General features: G+C 36.2%; 1 protein-coding gene across 2 annotated transcripts in view; it reads left to right on the forward strand.

Moving 5' to 3' along the window:
- GLRA3 (glycine receptor alpha 3) overlaps positions 1 to 18361 on the forward strand; it is a 68767-nt gene that overhangs the window by 31388 nt on the left and 19018 nt on the right. For both annotated transcript variants that reach the window (XM_054382970.1, XM_054382971.1), the window contains 2 exons: positions 11352 to 11575; positions 14926 to 15008. In XM_054382970.1, the coding sequence (XP_054238945.1) occupies positions 11352 to 11575; positions 14926 to 15008 (307 nt within the window). The remainder of the gene's footprint in view (positions 1 to 11351; positions 11576 to 14925; positions 15009 to 18361) is intronic.

Raw genomic sequence — 18361 nt, forward strand, 5'->3', positions numbered from 1 at the left:
ATCCAGGTCTGAAGTTGCCTTAAATACTCTGAGCCTAAGAGTAATTGTTCTGTTTTGGGGGGTTTGTTTGTTTGGGTTTTTTGTTTGTTTGTTTGTTTGGTTGGTTTGGTTTGGTTTTAATAGATAAATGTTTACTAGAATAGGTGTTACAATCAGCTCTTCCAGCCATACTATAGGAAATAACGTTCTCCTCACTGGTCTGTATTAACAAACATTCTTAAAGATTTTACAAAATATTTTGTACTGTGTGGAAAGCTGATCACTTCATTTTAAAAGACACCAAATTCTCCATTTCCTTATAACCATATATTGCAATTATGAGGAACAGAAGTCTTGATGGGACCTCCCTTGCAAGCCCTTACTAGTGCAGGAAATTGTGCTTTAGAATTTAATCCATCTCCTGTTCTATTGCTAAAACCAAAATGGTTTCTTTACATGCCAGCCTTTATGGAAGGTTCTTCCAGAATCTTAATCTTCTCACTCCAAGGAAGACTTAACCTGTAGCTAATTTTTATGTCCTCTATTTCCTTACACCCATCTAATCTTGTTCTATAAAGGATGGAGAAAACACGCCTCTTGCTACCTCTTGCCTGTGCTTCTTTTTGACTGTTGTTTCACTTAGAGGAAAAGCCATGATTTATGCAACACCACACTATGAAAGATCGTGTCATCTGGCATTTTCTTTCTTACTAACATTTTTATGTTAGTCTTTTTCAATCTGCCTGAATAGCAGCTATCGTTTTACCTGTTGCTAAGTCTATGTCCTGCCATAGCAACTACAACATTACCAAGAAGCAGCTGTGAAAATAACTAATTTGCAAGCTGAGATCTATGCTGACACTATTGTAGGGAAATAGGTGGATCTGAGAGAATAACATTGTGGCATCACTAAATATTCATGTTGTATGAGGTATGTTGTTTACAAAGTTTCATATTTTGTTGCAACTTTACAAGAAGACTAATTCCACTGAGGATACCATTATGCAAGACTGAAGAGGTTTCTTTTAATATATAAGGACACAGATACCAATGTAAAGACATTTTAAAAAATTATAGTAATACTTTAAAAAAAAAAAAAAGGGGGGGGGGGAATGAGCCAAAAGAAATAATTTTTTAAATGTCCTTAGTATAGCTGCCTCAAGGTATATATTAAGCAATGGAAATTAAGCTCATCGTGATATATGGGTATTTTTTCTTTAATGAATGCTAATAGGAGTTAAGTCTATAAAGCCCCATCGATCACTGTAGGAATATAGATTTTCTCACTCATTTTTGCATGAACCTGAAATTTACTAGCACTTAGTTTACAGAAACAAAAACTATGGTTGACTTTAGAATAACTGTTAAATGAACATAAATCAAGGAAATAAGGGATTTTTGAATTGTCACTTTAGTTCCTAATTTCTGTTCTTGAGTCTAGTAGAGGTATGCTGACAAAATTCTCCTGTATAAATGCCTTACGTGAGGCATTAATCTTGAAATTCCTTCCTTGAATCAATTTGACTTATTTTGGCATAATTTAAAAACTCAGTTGCACTCCCATGTCTTCACTCTATTCTGCATGCTTCATGCACTCTGGGTGTGCATTTTTAATTACAATAGCCAAAGTAGTCATTCAGCATAAAGAGCTGTGTCCTCAGATGTTTTTATGCATCACACCCATACTGCAAAGATATATCCTAAATCATATTTTTAAAACAGTTGAAACCATATTATAATACTTTAAAAAGTAAAATTATACAAATTTGTCAAAAGAGCTGTTTTCTGCATAGCATTTTTCCTTTTCCAAAGAGAATATGCAGAATGCTATAAAATATGGTGATTAAGAGCTGGTAGAACAAGTATTGTGAGACCATGATTTAGGCTTTCATTTTCCTTGAAAGCCAATACAGTTACAGGAACATGTGGGCTGAAAATGTATTTTTTACTAACATGCCCCTCCCTATGTCATTGCTGCAATTACAAAGATGGTGCCAGATGTTCCCCAACTCCCCTCCAAATCCTTCTATACTTTAATACAAATTTACACAATATCAGAGCTCACCATATCTGAGGCAGTTTGATTTCTTCAACAGCACAAAATAACTCTTGTGACTCCAGAATCTGCCTTGCTTTCTCAGCAGGCCCAGTCATCTCCTACAGCACAGAAAATGGATTCTGTACCTGTGTTCACTACCAAAGCACTTTTCTTTCTTCAGCTATATTCATCATCTTACCCAGGAAGATCCAAGCTTTGGATTCACAGGTGCCTCTAGACAGGGATCTACACATTGTCATCCTCCCGCCTCTTTCCAAATTTCAGGTAATCCCAGCTCACAAGCTTCTCTGCTTCTCTAGAATAACAGAATAACAGAATGTTAGGGCTTGGAAGGGATTTCTGCAGGTCTAGTCCAACTCCCTCCTGCTAAAGCAAGTTGCACAGGATCACATCCAGGCTGTCTTTGAAGATCGAGAGAGAAGAATCCACCATCTCCCTGGCCAGCCTGTTCCCGTGTTCTGTCCCCCTCAAAGTAAAGAAGTTTTTCCTTATGTTTAGGTGGAACTTACAGTTTGTGCCCATTGCCCCATGCCCTATCACTGGGCACCACTGAGAAGAGACTGGCTCCATCCTCGTGACACTCATCCCTTTGATATTCATGAGCTTCATCCAGGGCCGTCGACAAACACCAGCTGCCTCTGCCTGCAGCCTTCCCAGCAGTTTGGAAAGGTCCCAGCTTGTAAGCCTCTACAAAACAAGCAAACAAAACACCAAACCTGTTCAAGGCATTTCTTATCACAATTAGGAAGGTATTGAAGGTGAACTAAAACCAAATGTATTGAACACATGTAACTGAGAAAAGGGGTGTATTCATTATTTCTTCTTTACCTGTTTTTAATGATAAACGATAATGAAAAAAAAATCTTCATAAGTACTTCTGAGGAATCTGAATTTATACCCTTGCTTTAAAAAAATAAGTGTGTTTTTTAATTTTTTTTTTTTTAACACTGTCTGATCATTTAAGTCACTAGATTTCTTCTTCAGTTAATAGATTTCCAAAAGGTAAATGTGTAGGAACACATGTCAGATAATTTATTGGCATAAGAGGATTAAAGAAAATTTCTAGTCTCTTTCCTTCATAAACATTGTGCTACAATGCATGATCTCTCACAAGCATTTCTTAGTTGCTCTATCTTCTTTTGTTGATTTAAATTGTATGAAGGTTTAGCTGCTTAATTCTTAGTAGTATTGAAAGGATAGTTGAACAGATAGAACATTTAAAAATTGATGTTGCTACTTCATCTTTCTTAGTTCCCTGTTTTATATTTTCCCTTATTGTTGTGAAAGTTATGAAACTGGCTACTCTATAACTTCAGAAAACTGAACATGTAAATACATTATTTCCATGCCTTGAAAAAAATATTTATTATACATAAGATATAATAAACACAGTCCATTTGAAAGCATATGTTTGTACTTTACATGGTTAAGTCTTTCATTCATTTTGGATAATTTTACTGCAGTTTTTAAATATTTATCCTGACTTTACAGTGTAACAAGATTGTTTTCCAGCTTAGCAGAAGGTAGAGAAAATGTTTCCTGTTTGTGCCTGTGACTCCTGTTCTGGTATCACTGTCATATTACAACCTACGGGTATTTGAGATCTATCAAAATAAGGTTAGGACTGGCTTTTCAATGAGTAACCTCTAGTTCCACCCTCTTCATCATGTACCTAGTGAAAGCCCATTAACTTGACATTTCTTTCTGTCTTGATGCTCATCTAGGTACACATGCATTGGTTCACAAAGTTAATTTCTTCATGAAAGGAGCAGCTTAGTGAGTGGATACTGAATGGAGTTTATGTCTGCTCAAGTTTTCAGTTGCTTAAGTGTATTTGGAGACTGATTTAATAATTCTTGAGCCACGAGTTTTTTAGGCTGGTAGGCATATAGGATTGAAAGAGACCTGCATCCTTTTGAACTAGCAGCCAAAAGGCAGAATTAAATAGAGCTTTTAAAACACAAATAGATGTCTTTGTGTGGACAAACTGATTGTTCCCTTTCTCCTTAGTTCTAGAACAGTTCAAATGCACAGTAGGTTTTCTGTGTTGGTATGGCATCAGTGTAGAACCTCTAAAACAACAATTTTCCTGACAAACATCTCAGTGTGCTTCATACCTATCAATAAATCTAAAGACAACTCAGATCTAGTCAAGTTTGTTTAAAGTTAGACATTTATCCCTTTTCATAGCCCTTTTTAGCAGTTGCTTAAGCTGCTGGAGTTAGCTTCTGGACTTGGGCTAATTCAGGCTTGTTTTTTATTTTACTCTACCTACCCTGTTCTAAACAATGTGATATTTACCTACCTGCACAAGAAAAAACTACAGGCAAAAGGTAGTCTGGAATTCCCAAAATCCTATTTGATCTAATTGCATTATATTCCCTTGAGGAGATGAAACAGATGATTTCAAATATGTTTTCAATAAAGATTTCCTCTATTAGACCATCCACAGTCACTCACTGAAACCAGTCATATTCTAGGTGCTAACTAATAAAATATATTTTGCAATATATTGTGCAATATGTAATGTATTGCACAAAAAGTTCATCTGGACAAAGGAATAATCTCAGAAAAACTCAGCTCTTAGCAAGAAATGCCTTCTGCTGTTAGAGCAAAAACTGTTAGAGCAAAAACATCTTCAGGGACACATTATCTTCCTGCAGGAAAAAAAGAAAAGAATCTTTTGTCAACTGAGAATATTGTAAAGATCAATGAAGACAGAGGATTAGTGAATGATGTTTGTGCATGTAATTGTCATGTCCATTTTAATCTAATCCCTTATACCCCTGCTTGAAAGTGCAAACATTTTAAAAGGCCCTGAGCTAAGGCTTAAAAAAAGCAATTACATTGAACAAGTCACGATATGCATCAGAGCTGGGAACACACAGCTTCCATTAAGAACACAGAAGTAGTGTATTCAGTCTTTAAGTAATAAATATTCTGACATGCATTAAGAGCTGCAATAAACATTATTATACAGTATGTCAGTACTATGTTTTATTATTTTAAGAGCAAACATCCTATATATTAACTAGCTTTGACTTTTGATATGACAAGTATTTCTGAGCACAGAAAATTAAATCCAGCCATTGTTACAGATAATAAACAAGAAACAAAGAAACAACAACAACAACAAAAAAAACCCCAGTAAAGTTAACTAAACCTTTCCATTTTGCAATCTTTCTAGCCTGAAACCTATGGAAAATAAGTAGATTTTGTAGCACACAGGATTTTGATTATTTTGTAATAAAGACAAGCGAGTCAGAATTTAAAAATAAAGGAGTCCTTACAGAAACTACTGACTACATTCCTCTTCTTTTAGGTATGGGCTGAATGACAAAGATTGATAATTCTGTACTAATAAGCATCCTACAAATGACCCCATACCTTAAGTACAGAAAAGATTGAACTGGAATAGTGACAGAACAGTTCTCATCCTCCAAAACTTTAGCAGTGACGGTGAGATATTACTGAGCCTAGAAGAAAAGAAGGCTTTCTGTCCCAGAAAGAATATTAACAGAGGCCATACCACTTCAGAATCCAAGGGTACCAAACCAGGTTACTCACCTAGGAATAGCACTTGATGCACAAGTAGTGTATATGCTTATTTGCTGAACTCTGAACTTTGACTTTGTATTTGAGACATCTCATTAATCATAGAATGGTTCGGGTTGGAAGGGAACTCCAAAGGTCATTTAGTCCAACCCCTCTGCAGTGAGCAGGGACATTCTCCACTAGAAGAGGTTGCTCAGAGCCTTGTTGAGCGTGACCTTGAAAATCCCCAGGGATGGGGCCTCAACTACCTCCCTGGGCAATCTGTTCCAGTGTTCCACCACCTTCATGGTAAAGAACTTGATCCAATCTAAATCTACTCTAATTTAAAACCATTGCTCCTCATCCTATCACTATAGGCCTTTGCAAACAGTCCCTCTCCATCCCTTTGCAAAGTAAGTTCTAGTTCTATTGACTTCAAATGAGTATTGCTAGGCAGTTATCGGAGTGAAATTGCAACAGAAATAGGCAAAATTGAAATACAACTTTTACAAAACTCTTCACAGGACACCCACCCAGACACTTAGCATTTCAGAAGCATAGCAAAAGCAAACCAACAAACCAACCCAAATAACCTCTGAAATATTAAAAATGTGAATTAAAAAAATATTTTATACATCCATGGACAAAGAGAGCTCTTCATCCAAAATCCATCAATCTTTTCTGAATGGCTCAAGTAATTTCCTAAAGCTTGCTGAAATCAGTAGAAGCAAGTTAGCCCTTGCTCAAATCCCCAAACCATCTGGCCTGTTCTGCTTAATGGAGGGGGTGAGAGTACCCACCATTTTCAAACTAGTCTAGGATTAGAGCTTTTATCTGGGAACCAAACAGGCCTTACTGCTCATCCTCAGCCTGCAAGGACTCAAATGTAGGCATCCTAATCACCAATGAAGTGCTTAGCCAACTAACTTAAGGCAGAGCTCTTATTCCAGGGTGATAACAGTAAAATTATCCTTAGTTTTACCCACTACCAAAAAAAGTATATCAAGTTGCATGTTTTTCAGAGACTTAGATAGCAACTTCAGAAAGTCTGACCAATAAAAATTAATGTGCTATATATCATAGTAATAGCTTTTCAGGCACAGCAGTGAGAATGAGGAAGCAAACCTGAGAGAGAAGACAACTATGACAACTTCTAATCATCAAAGCCCTGCATGGTACTACCTTTGCATTAGTATAAGAAAACCCAAAATGATTCTTCATTTTAAGAAATTTTCTCTGATGGTTTTCTAAGGAAGGAAAAAACCCCACAGTTAATTAATTCTAGCTGTGGTAACCAGGAAAGCATGTTATAAGGGAAAAATATACCCAAGAAAGTGGAAAAAAAAAAAGTTACTTACTGCTGTTCCACTTGAGGAGCCCGGTCTACTGGAAGGTGTCCCTGCCCCCAGCAGGAGGGCTGGAAATAGATGATCTTAAAGGTTATTTCCAACTCAAACCATTCTATTGTTCTATGGTTCTAACATCCAGGTTGAGAAGTCAAAGTATATTGAAGATAAAATGCATAAAGTAACCATAATATTTTGTAGAGCAAACACCAAATGTTTTTTATTTATGCAAGAGAAAAAAATGTAAACTAAAGTGACATATGCTCTACAACATTCATTTTTAGGTTGGTGTATGGTGGGTGTTACCATTTCACTAGTAACTGAACACCTAATAACTCAGCACTTCTTTTTTTGCTTGTTTGTTTGTTGTTGGTTTTTGTTTGATTGGTTGGGTTTTTTGGGGGGGGTGAGAAGAAGAGTGATAACAGACTCTGACAGCTGTATGACCCAATGGTCTTGTTCCCTGTAGGGTGATAATCAAATTCAATAAAACAAATAGCCCTTTATAGTTACAAAATTATACTTGGTAATGTTTTGAAAAGTCATTGGTTATATTTTTAGGCCAGGATTACCTTGGGTCTTACTATTCCTGATACATATTCCTCTCCCTTGGAACACTTACTTGAATAACTTTAAAAAAAAACATCCTGTAACCTTCATGATTCTCGTAGTTCCCTCTAGTTCTGCCTTGACTTTTACTCCAGGACACCCCGCTGATTTTCATTCCTTCAACCTTCATGTAAGCAGCTGTTTCCAGTATGTGACATCTTCCTAGGAACAGAGGATCATATCCAGCTTTTATTAAAAAGGACCATAGCTACCAGGTTAAAAAAAAAACAAACATTCTTGACAGGAGCGATTTTTTTTCCCTAGTGCCTTTAAATGTACTCTTTGCATTATTCTTTGAAAGTCCATAAGATTCCCATGTCAAAATTTTACAATGACCTAGAACAAATAAATCAAGAATCACTTGACTATGTTTTGCAAGGGACAAGTCTAGATTTCACTTAGATATATTAATTGAAATTATAACAGTACTTAGAACTGCAATAGATAGAGTTCTGGAAGGTTATTCATTTATACATGAAAATTTGACTATTTGGTTCAAATGACAGCATTGAAAAAACATGAAGCAGGTGATATGCAGTGTTCAAATAAAGGGCACATTTTGGACGTTTGCTTTTGTATATCTCACAGATTCAAACAGATTCTACTTACGGTGCATATTAAAAACAGTGAAGAAATCAGTGAGAGTTAGGCAATTAATATCTTGAGGATTTGTGCAAAAGTTTCTGTAAAGTAGTCTAGCTTCTGTATGCTATGGGAATATAGAGCTATCTGTATCAGCATAATGAAGAAGAAATCAACATTGTGTACATATTTTAGATTTCACTGGGTGCTGAAAATTGCAAATCAAAATGTTAGTACTGGAGTCCTCAATGGCTTTGGCATGGAGAGCAAAGACCAATTACCTGATCTCCCAGATTTTATATTTCTGAAGTCTATGAAGAAGATGAACAGTATTCTCACTCTAAGTTCACCCTGTGGCTAAGGGTTTTGAAGGACAGTAGTGCAAGTGCAGGCCCACAAAGTGACCTCATTTTGTAGGACCAGTGTACAGCAGCTGTTGAGATATGTCAGCCTTGAGGTTATTGAAGTGGCTGTGGAAGTCACCACAACTTAAATGATGATTTCTCTCTCCCCTCAAGGAACCTCCCCATCACAGAGTTATTTGAGTTGGGAGTCACTCCTCCAAGTAGCACATTAGAATAGTAATCCTATTGTAGGAAAACAAAGCAATTCTCACAGTTTGATTACAGTCTCTATGTTTGCATCAGACAACCCTGCTTGTTTAAAGCAGTTAAGCCTTATGCACACAATATGTAATTATAAACTGAGACAATGAATACTTGTCTTTCTTACAACAGCAGTCAAATGTGTCTTTACTTTTGATAGATTAAGGACTAAGGATGCATAATGAGAACCACATTAAGTCACTTTCCAGGGAAGAGAACAATGAAAAATAGCTTCAGCTGTGTCTCTGAAAAACTTAACTAGGATTTCATCTTATGAGTTAGGAAAAATTTAAACCAATATAATTAAGGGAAACTGACATACAGAATAGCTTCATATAACCTGTAACATATTCCTCCATTGGTCTTCCTCCATTATTTTCATTTCATCTTTTTTGCTACACATTTTTCACCTGCCTTGAGAAGCCTTTTACTCTCTAAGTAATCCTATTCATGAACTCACCATATTCTGTAGACAAAAGTAGAATAAGCGGACATACTTCATGTTATACAAATCAAAAGGTAAAGCTTGCATTTTTCTGAAGTGCAGATGAAGTCCTGAGAGCGACAGTATTCCCACTGAGTGCCCCAGATTTAGAGCTGTTTCCTTCAGTGCAAGTATTCCACATGTTGAGGCAGGCATTAGAGATATCACCACTCCCACATCCTACTTCTTCCTGGTGTTTTGATTGTATACAGGAACTGTACTGGTACTACAATTATATACAGGAACTGTACTGGTACTACGTGGTATTTGGCATGTAATGCAAAGAAATTAGGGTATTTTAGAAGGGATTATGTCCTCTTGATGCATGGAAGACACCCAAAGCTCTGTTCTATGAACACTGAGGCACAAGCTTGTCTAAGAGTCTTATCTCATTTTATAAAAATAAGTTTGTTTCTACATCTGTAAGGTACAAATCCCTGGCTCTGGTTTCATCACACCATGGTACTAATTATGAAAAATAACAGCAGCTTCTCTTAAATTTTTATGGTTCTCAAAACTGTCACTAGCTATGATCTTTTCTGAAAGGGACGTTAGCAAAATCAAAAATTACTGTTTTTTGGGGGTTTTTGTTTGGTGTTTTTTTTTTGTTTTTGGTTTGTTTGTTTGTTTGTTTTTTTAATTGCAAATGGGTAACAAGTCCTATGCTTTTGACACCTGCCATTTAATATTGTATAATTCCATTTGGCCAGAGTACCTTTTTATGTCTGAAATAATTTGATTTTCTAGGTGTAGTTTTCCACTTACTGGATTTATCTGGAAAATTATAAGGTTGTATGAATATAAAATCTCAACTGAGGCTTAATATGATATGCCATATTTTCTGACTATCAAGCAACAAACATTTGTTAAGTATGTTTTAGCATATTTGGCTGCCCTAATTCAGGCTGAGTAATTAAATTGACCAAAACAGCATGATGCTGAAGATATAAAAAAAGTCCCTCTGTTTCTCATGAGTAAATATTACATACTGATGCTCCTGTTCTTTATTATACCTGTGGACATGATTCACACAACTATATGGCTGCATGTTCCAAGACCAAATATTGATATGATACTGGAGTGTTAGCTGTACCCACAATTTCTACACCAATGGCTCCCTAACTATTTATTCTAACTACTAGTAAATACTGCCCAATTGTATTGCTTAGCCTTGAAAACTTCATTTCCCATTCTGACTCAAAGTTTTCCTTTTTTTTTAATTAGTTTTCATTGGCTTTAACAATTACATTCAAAATTGTCAGGTAAGCTCTGACAATGATCTTACATTTCCCGTCTGCACCTAACATGTCTTGGTTTCTATTTCTATCTTCTTTCATTAGTGTAGGAGTGCAAATGAGGAAAATCATATTATGACCTATAAAAGTATAGTACTTATATCCTTATGCTTAGTATCTTAATGGTCTTAGTTCTTAATGTAATGAAATGCAAACACTCACTTCTTTAAAAGAGAGATTGGTAAAGTTTTAAGAAAGTGTCCAGTCAGAAAACACAACATTGTTTCTGACAGACTACATACAAAATGACTTCCAGAATTTTGAAGCACTCCACTTATCTTTTTCATAAAAGCACCCTTGGTTAAGACGGGACTGTCTGTAGGAATTAAGGTGACTCAGCTTGTACCTAAGCTAATTTTTCATAAGGACTTGCATGATAGTTCCCATATTTGAACAGGGGATGAACATATTTGAACAGCTGTATGACAATTTACTGCTCACACAATTTTCAATGGGGAACTGAGGCAGAAAAAAGTTGTGGATCTAAATATGTAAGGATGAGAGAGAGAAAAACTCACTTCTTGAGAGGAAAGTGGGAATGTCCCCACCAGAAGCTAGGTAACCATAAATCTTTATGCTTCTCCCATTTTAATTTCAAAACAAAGCTACTGTGGTGGTAGAATTACATGGAATTATATGCACTGTAATTGGAGGTTGGATTTCTTGGAGACTGCCCTAAAAGGCATCTTTATTCTTATCCATTGTATTCCTGCTAATACAAACAGATATCATGCTGGCATTCAGCTAAGTAATTCTTTTGTCATCCACAGATGGACAGGGGATTACATGGTTAAGAAATGAGATAAAAGCTAAATCCCTGTGTTTGATAAAGCTTTGTTTGTTTTCTCTTTCATTCAGGATTACCGAGTAAACATATTTCTCCGTCAGAATTGGAACGATCCACGTCTCGCATACAGTGAATATCCAGATGACTCTTTAGACTTAGACCCATCCATGCTGGATTCAATTTGGAAACCTGATTTGTTTTTTGCCAATGAGAAAGGTGCCAACTTTCATGAAGTTACAACAGATAATAAGCTGTTACGAATTTTCAAAAATGGAAACGTACTTTATTCCATCAGGTGAGTCTCTAATCAGATTCTTTTTTTCAGATTGAGGCTCAAAATTATACCTAAGAATTACTGAGATATCTTCAGTTGATGGGCGTATGGAACTATCACAAAAGTAGTGATTTTTCAATATGTAACTGTCATCATTCCTCTTCATTGATAATACTAGAATAAAAAAATGATCCTTCATTAGGCATGTTCATAGTAAAAGCAATACGAAAAGTATCCTTCCTATTTTGAAATTGTGGGGGGTTGAAATTACCCCCCCTCCCCCCAGCTAATTTGGAGAACTATCCTCCCCACAATAAAATTGCCAGGCTAGCTCAGTGGGATGGAATCAAATGAAGCTATATTTACAAGCAAACTACAATCTAGAAATACGAAGTACAATGAATATGTATAAAATATACAATATTTACATGTATTTACAATTTATAAACAACACAAGAACCCCCCTGGACAAAACCAGGGGGTTACCAATAGCTTCCCCCTCTCCACCCCTTCCCCCCCCTGTACAAGGGAAAAGAGAAAAGGTAAAAGAAGAGAGTAGCTTGTTAGTACTTAGCCACAACAAGAACGCACCCAAGGTCAGCAACAGCCAAGCAAAAGCTACCAGCTCATATCTGCTAGACTGAAGAAGCTGGGAAAGAGACAAAGTTAGTTTACACAACTAACTTTGTGTTAGTTATCAGACCATTGGGATTATTTCAACCTTATCATTTTCCCTTTACGTCCAATGGTAATTTATTTACATTTTACCAATTTCTACTCAAGATCTGTGGAAAATCTCCTAGGCATCGGCCTAAAACTGCCACAAAAATACAGATACCAACCCTAGAGGAGCTAGGATAATTGCACAGAGCAAATAATCCTTAAGTACTATAAATTGAGTTGGCCTGTGTATACGTTTCACATGCTGTAGCCTCCAGCATTATTTCCTTTTCATCTTTTTGGGTACTGCAGTTGGACCTTCAACATGGAAAAATTACTTGTTTGAGGAAGCATGACATGTAAATAATAGTTCACTTACAGCTGGAAATGGAGAGAAAAGTGGAAAATAAACTCTTGAAAAATGTTTAAAAAGTTGTAAGCAGCAATCATAAGTATTGACAAAACCTAGTTATCCTACTTCTTTTCTCCCCATTTTCCTTTTATTAATATAGACATTAGTATCTTCAACAACTTCACCTAATTGGAAACACATTGGATGGAAGTATATTAATGTCTCACTAGACATTATATAAATTTGGTATTAATACAATGACCTACTTGTATAAAATCTTGCATTTTTCAAAATAAATACACCTTTTGTCCACTTAAGTGTTTTGTCTTGCATGCTTTCATGACACTTCATTAACAGGTAACTGGACTTTTTGAACAGGAATGTGTAAACAGTTTGTATACTAAGAGAAAAAAACATTTGTGACTTACATGGTTGTATCAGTGGTATGGGAGTTTCCTTCCTCCCTCCTTCCAGTGCAAGTGTGGAGCCTCTTGTCAAGCTTACACAGAGAAACAGTTGGGTTAAAATTCCTACAAGCATTTCAGATCCAGAAGGAAGCTAGTCTGCCAGCTGGGGAATAAAATCATTCTTCAGCGTCACAACATGTATTCCTTCACTAGAAACAGATGGAAAGCAAGTAAAAAGATTTCTTCTCCAGTCCCAAGTAGAAAGTAGAGCTAAATCAGTTATCTCCAGATGGAGTCACCCTGAGAGCCATTGGCAGTTGCTCCACTCTAATCAAATAACTATTCCTCCTTGTCCTACTCCCTCAAGATACATACACCAGAGACAAAATCACTCAGCTGAAACAATTTTGGATTGCAAATTCAATAGAATTCATGATGAAAGCATATGCCAGATAGCTTCTGTGTTTCTTACGGAGGCAGAAAGTAGGTTGCTATGATTTAATTAAGAACTATTATAATTTCTGAAACAGACTTAAAATCCCATAATTAGCATCTAGTTGAGTTATGTGGATTTGAGTCAGTTAAGCTTTTGATGAGGGGAGACGTGCTACTTGTGTGGTGGTAGCAAAATAAAAAAAAGAAAGAAGCTCAATAAATTTTCTCTTTCCTTTCATTCCTTAATGTCTCCTCCTCCCCTAATTGCATTGGAACAATTCAGACAAGAAAGTAACAAGTAAGTTTCAGCTCCCAATGTAATGAATACTTAATATGAAACAATAAAATATTTACTGAAAAACTAAGTCCAGGTGTATCCTCTCTGAAATGACCTGCCATGTTAGCAGCCTACTAGTTAGACTTTGCATTTGGAAGCATTTTTAAGAGCATGGGAATAGGGCCTGGGTCTGAGTGCCCTCTTTGGACTCTTCCTCTGCAGCTATCACTGTCAAGCTAAATAGAAGTTACAATAACCGAGAATCCAGAAGCTTTAGAGAAGGGAAAAAGAAATATGCATCCATTCGTACTGCATCCTGCCCACTTCACTTTAGTTCTGATGCCAAAATCAGGGGAATAGGTTTAAAAGAGGTGGGGGGGGTTAAACCACAGCCATTCTAGAAAAGCCTTACATGGGATGAATTGTACTTAACCCCCTCAACTCTTTGGATAAAATTCTGTCAGCTGAACTGCTAAATGAACATGGGGCAAAGTTTTCAGGCAAGTTATTCACCAGCAAGAAGAAAAGAGCAGTCATGATCCTGAATGATGAATGGATACCCAGATATGCCCAGGGAGGTACAAAAAAATGTGCTTTTACCTCTTATAGTCTTCTCATTCCACTGAGAAGTATCACTCTAAAGATAAGCTATTGTATTGATTTAATGTGAAAACCAAGCAAACAACATTTTGCCTATAGGTTGCAAAGTATTTCACAGAAGTTACCAGGACTGATGTGAAACAGCTGCAGTTCAAAGTTGCAGGCACATTTCATTTACCATCAAAATCATAAAATATTATCCTAAACCTTTGTGTTGACAATTTAAGCACCTTATTTTAGTCCAATAACACATAAATTACTTTTCCACCAAGATTTACAGCTGACATCTGTTACAAAATTCTTGCAAATCTGGGTAAATTTTATGTCAAGGATTTGATATTTTGTAATAGTACAATAATTCTGCTGTAACACAAGAAATATGCCCTTAGAGTTCCTTGTAAAGTTAGGTAACACTACTGAGGAAAGTATTTTTCTGAAAGTCTGTAATTTTTTTTTCCATTGTCATATTAGGCTCATTGAGTGAAGTGGGCTCAGCTAATATGCATCCCTTCTGAGAACTTTCAATGAAAAAAGTATTTTTTTTCTGTGTCTAATGGCATCCAGCATTTTCATGCATTCTTCCTGTGCAGTTCTATGACATTTGTGGTGTATTTTTAATATTGTTTTTGTGTTCTTTCAGATTGACTTTAATACTGTCCTGTCCGATGGATCTCAAAAATTTTCCAATGGATGTGCAAACATGTATAATGCAGCTGGAAAGCTGTAAGTTTGCGTAATGTATTAGCCTACAAATACCTCTCTAGGGATTACAACAGCTAAGGAGGAGATAAAAAGACCACTTGTAGTGGTACAAGAACTCTCTATTTTTCCAAAAGCATCTGTGAAACAAACATGATTTTCAAAGGAAGAGATTGTTTCATCCTTACTTGTACTGAAAATCAACAGTTTGGTGTAAATCTAAAGCTACTACTGAACTTAAGTACCCAATGACAGTTTATCTGTATGCAAAATTTATACATATAGGGATTCACCATGAAATCTTCCCTATGTTCACATATACAGGGGGACAGTAATGTGAGAGAGAATAAAGAAAAAAAGAGAATAACTTAAAGAAGTGATTTATGTGATTTATGTGCATATCCTGAAATCAGTAACAACTCAGCGTTCTTAAAAGCTGGAAACAAGGTAATATATACCAAGTCCCTGCTCTTCAGATTCCTGCCCCAGCTATTCAGCATGCCTTACATGTTACAGATACATATCTGTAGTTATCACCTAATCATCCTAGAAGGGATTAGGGAAAGGGTTTACCAGAGGGGAGAATTGTAGAAGCTCACAAAGCACATGTGTGTGAATGTATATACCGGTGTGCTTATACGTAGGCTATGTCACAGCACTCACCACCTCAGCTGTGCCAGTGCCTTGATTCAGTGCAACACTCCTCAGAAAATCTTGGGAAGGGCTGTAGAGCCCTTCCATAATGAGAAGGAAGAAATCCATAGATGATGTCATCTAGCTAGGGATAAAATGCTAATATGAACTGATCATCCATAACAGTGGAAAAAAGCTCTAGCATCTTCCCAAGACTCTGGGCCTAATGGAATTTGTAGTAGCATAGATAGCTTGGCACAAAGCAAAATCTGGAAAGAATAAAGGACCCAACAGCTTTCTAGTGCAGAGAAGATCAGACAGTTTGACCACATCTGCTGTTACGCTACAATGCCAGTGGGAAAAGTGAAATCACAACTCTTCATAAAGCTTGCTTTGCATTATATACTGATGGGAACAGAAGGTAAAATGAGCTTAAACAAGACAGGCCTTGCAGAATTATCTTTCAGTTAATAGCACTACTTTTTATGTGAAATAAAATCAGCATTCATTAACCCATCATAGATTGTACTTATCTCCCTTGATACCTCACCTAGAACATAAAAGAGGATGGAAAGCATACAGCATTATCCTGTTTCAAGGCACACATACAGACAGGCAAAACCAAAGGTTCTGCCTGATACTGTCATTAGAGATAACGCAGGATGTGTGGGGAGAAAGGCACAGAGATGCATTAAATTCTTGTTCTTGTAATATTAAGTATTTGGGGGTTGCCTTTACCCCTTAAAATGAAGTGGCTTTGGAACACATTCCTAGCATAGAAATCCTCCTAGTTTTGTGAAGAACAAAATAAAATAAAGTGGATTTTGAAGTGCTCTAGCAATTTGACATTTGTGAAAATTAATGTCAGGAGAAAATCAGATAAATAACGAGTATCTTTCTTAATATCAGGTCTAGATATGCAGTTTTAGAATCTATAAGTAAAATATTTCAGAATATATTTTTTGCCTATAGAAAGAACATACTGGAAGACTCGAAATATATATCAGAAGCACAACATACATCATTTGATTAAATTAGTTCTTGGTGGTTTTCTTATTTTACTGGAACAAAGTAGCATCTAATAGAAAGGGAAGATAATTATCCCTCAGTATGTCAGAACTGTTTGTTTTATGGCTAATGGTATGCTTTGACAAAGAATTTACAGTAGGAGTATAAACACCAGGTCTATCCTTCATTACAACAGATGGATAGTAATATTATAAAGCAGCCTTTCAATATGCAGGCAATGGTTGAATCTGACAGCAGAAATTGTCTTGACTAAAATTGAGATACTTATTTGCTGCAAATGTCAAGGAATTTAGGGCAATATTATATACTCAGCATTTAAACAAAACTCCAGTCAACCCAAGCAGATAATTCTAATAATAACCTGTGTCACCTTTATAATTAATGTGACTAAAGAAAACATTGATAAGTCAGTTATATCAGAGTACACAGAGATGGCATGTATATTAATGAAATATAATTATGCTTTGAAGTATCGTCGTGTTTGACCAAACAATCAAAAGCTATAATTTCTTTTAAAAAAAAAAGTGTTAAAAAAGTTATTAAATTATTACTTTAACAACTTCATAACGCTTGGCTATATTTTGCATCTTTCAGCCCTTGTGAGGACAGGTCATACAACAACTGAGCATTCTTGAACAAACAGGCATCTGTTTTGCTTTATAGAAACCTTGCAGGAACTCACAATTCCCACAAATTTCACCACATGGAACCAATACTTGTTAGCTGAATAGCACTGTAGATGTTCTACCATATTTTCCAGTAGAGTGTTTCACTTAAGTTTTTGGTGTGTTTTTTTTTTTATCATTCAGCTCAGTGGAAATAAATTCCCTGCTGCACATTCACATAGAGAGAGGCAATGTTCATAGAAGACCTGTACAAAATGCAAATGAGTTTTTCAAAACCTGATAGTTACAGAGAAAGATCAAATTTGATTTCACAAAGGAAGTTACAAGTAATAAAGCTTTCCCCATATTGCCTTGTCTAATTCTATTTTATCTGTAGCTCCAGACATTGTAAAATAGAAACTATGAACAAAAGAGCTGTCCTGAGGCAGAAAATCTTGCATCATGCAGGGGCTCTGGCTATACTCACATATCTGATAGTGGAAAAACCAGTCAGGTTTGCAAGACAGGAGTTCCTTGAAACGATAGTGGGATAGATTTAAAGAAGATAGGCACAATGACGTGACTTCCAAGCTACTAGACCTTTAAAAATTGATGTTCACCTTCTCAAAAGCTGTTTCTCTATATAGGAAGGGAAATAGACACCTTGGATGAGTTACACAATGAGTTACACAGAAATATCTGCATGCTCTACAGGAGAATAACTAGCTAAAAAAAGTTTTCTTTGAGTCTGATCTCTGATCAGTTTCTAAAACTTGGAAAAAGCTGAGCAGAAACGTTCAAATTCCAGAGTCTCTGGCTAAGAACAGGCATCCAATTCTCTTTAAAATCACAGAAGAGAAAAGGAGGATGGGTGCATTTAGCATTTTCCCAGGCTTCATATCAAATCCCCTGAGGTGAGAACTGACATGACCCTGGGAGCCTGAATACCTCCAAGCGTCTTTAATTTCTAGGCCACAGTATCATACTCTTCTGTGGCTGTCTGGCTTAACATTTTTTGTTGCATAGTAAGACAACTTGAGTAGAAGGATGAAAGCACTGTCAGAGGAAGTGGAAGTTGTGGGGTTTCAAAACAGTCTTTTCATGTCCTGA

This window comes from Indicator indicator, chromosome 8, assembly GCF_027791375.1.
Source record: "Indicator indicator isolate 239-I01 chromosome 8, UM_Iind_1.1, whole genome shotgun sequence".
Classification (NCBI taxonomy): Eukaryota; Metazoa; Chordata; class Aves; order Piciformes; family Indicatoridae; genus Indicator; species Indicator indicator.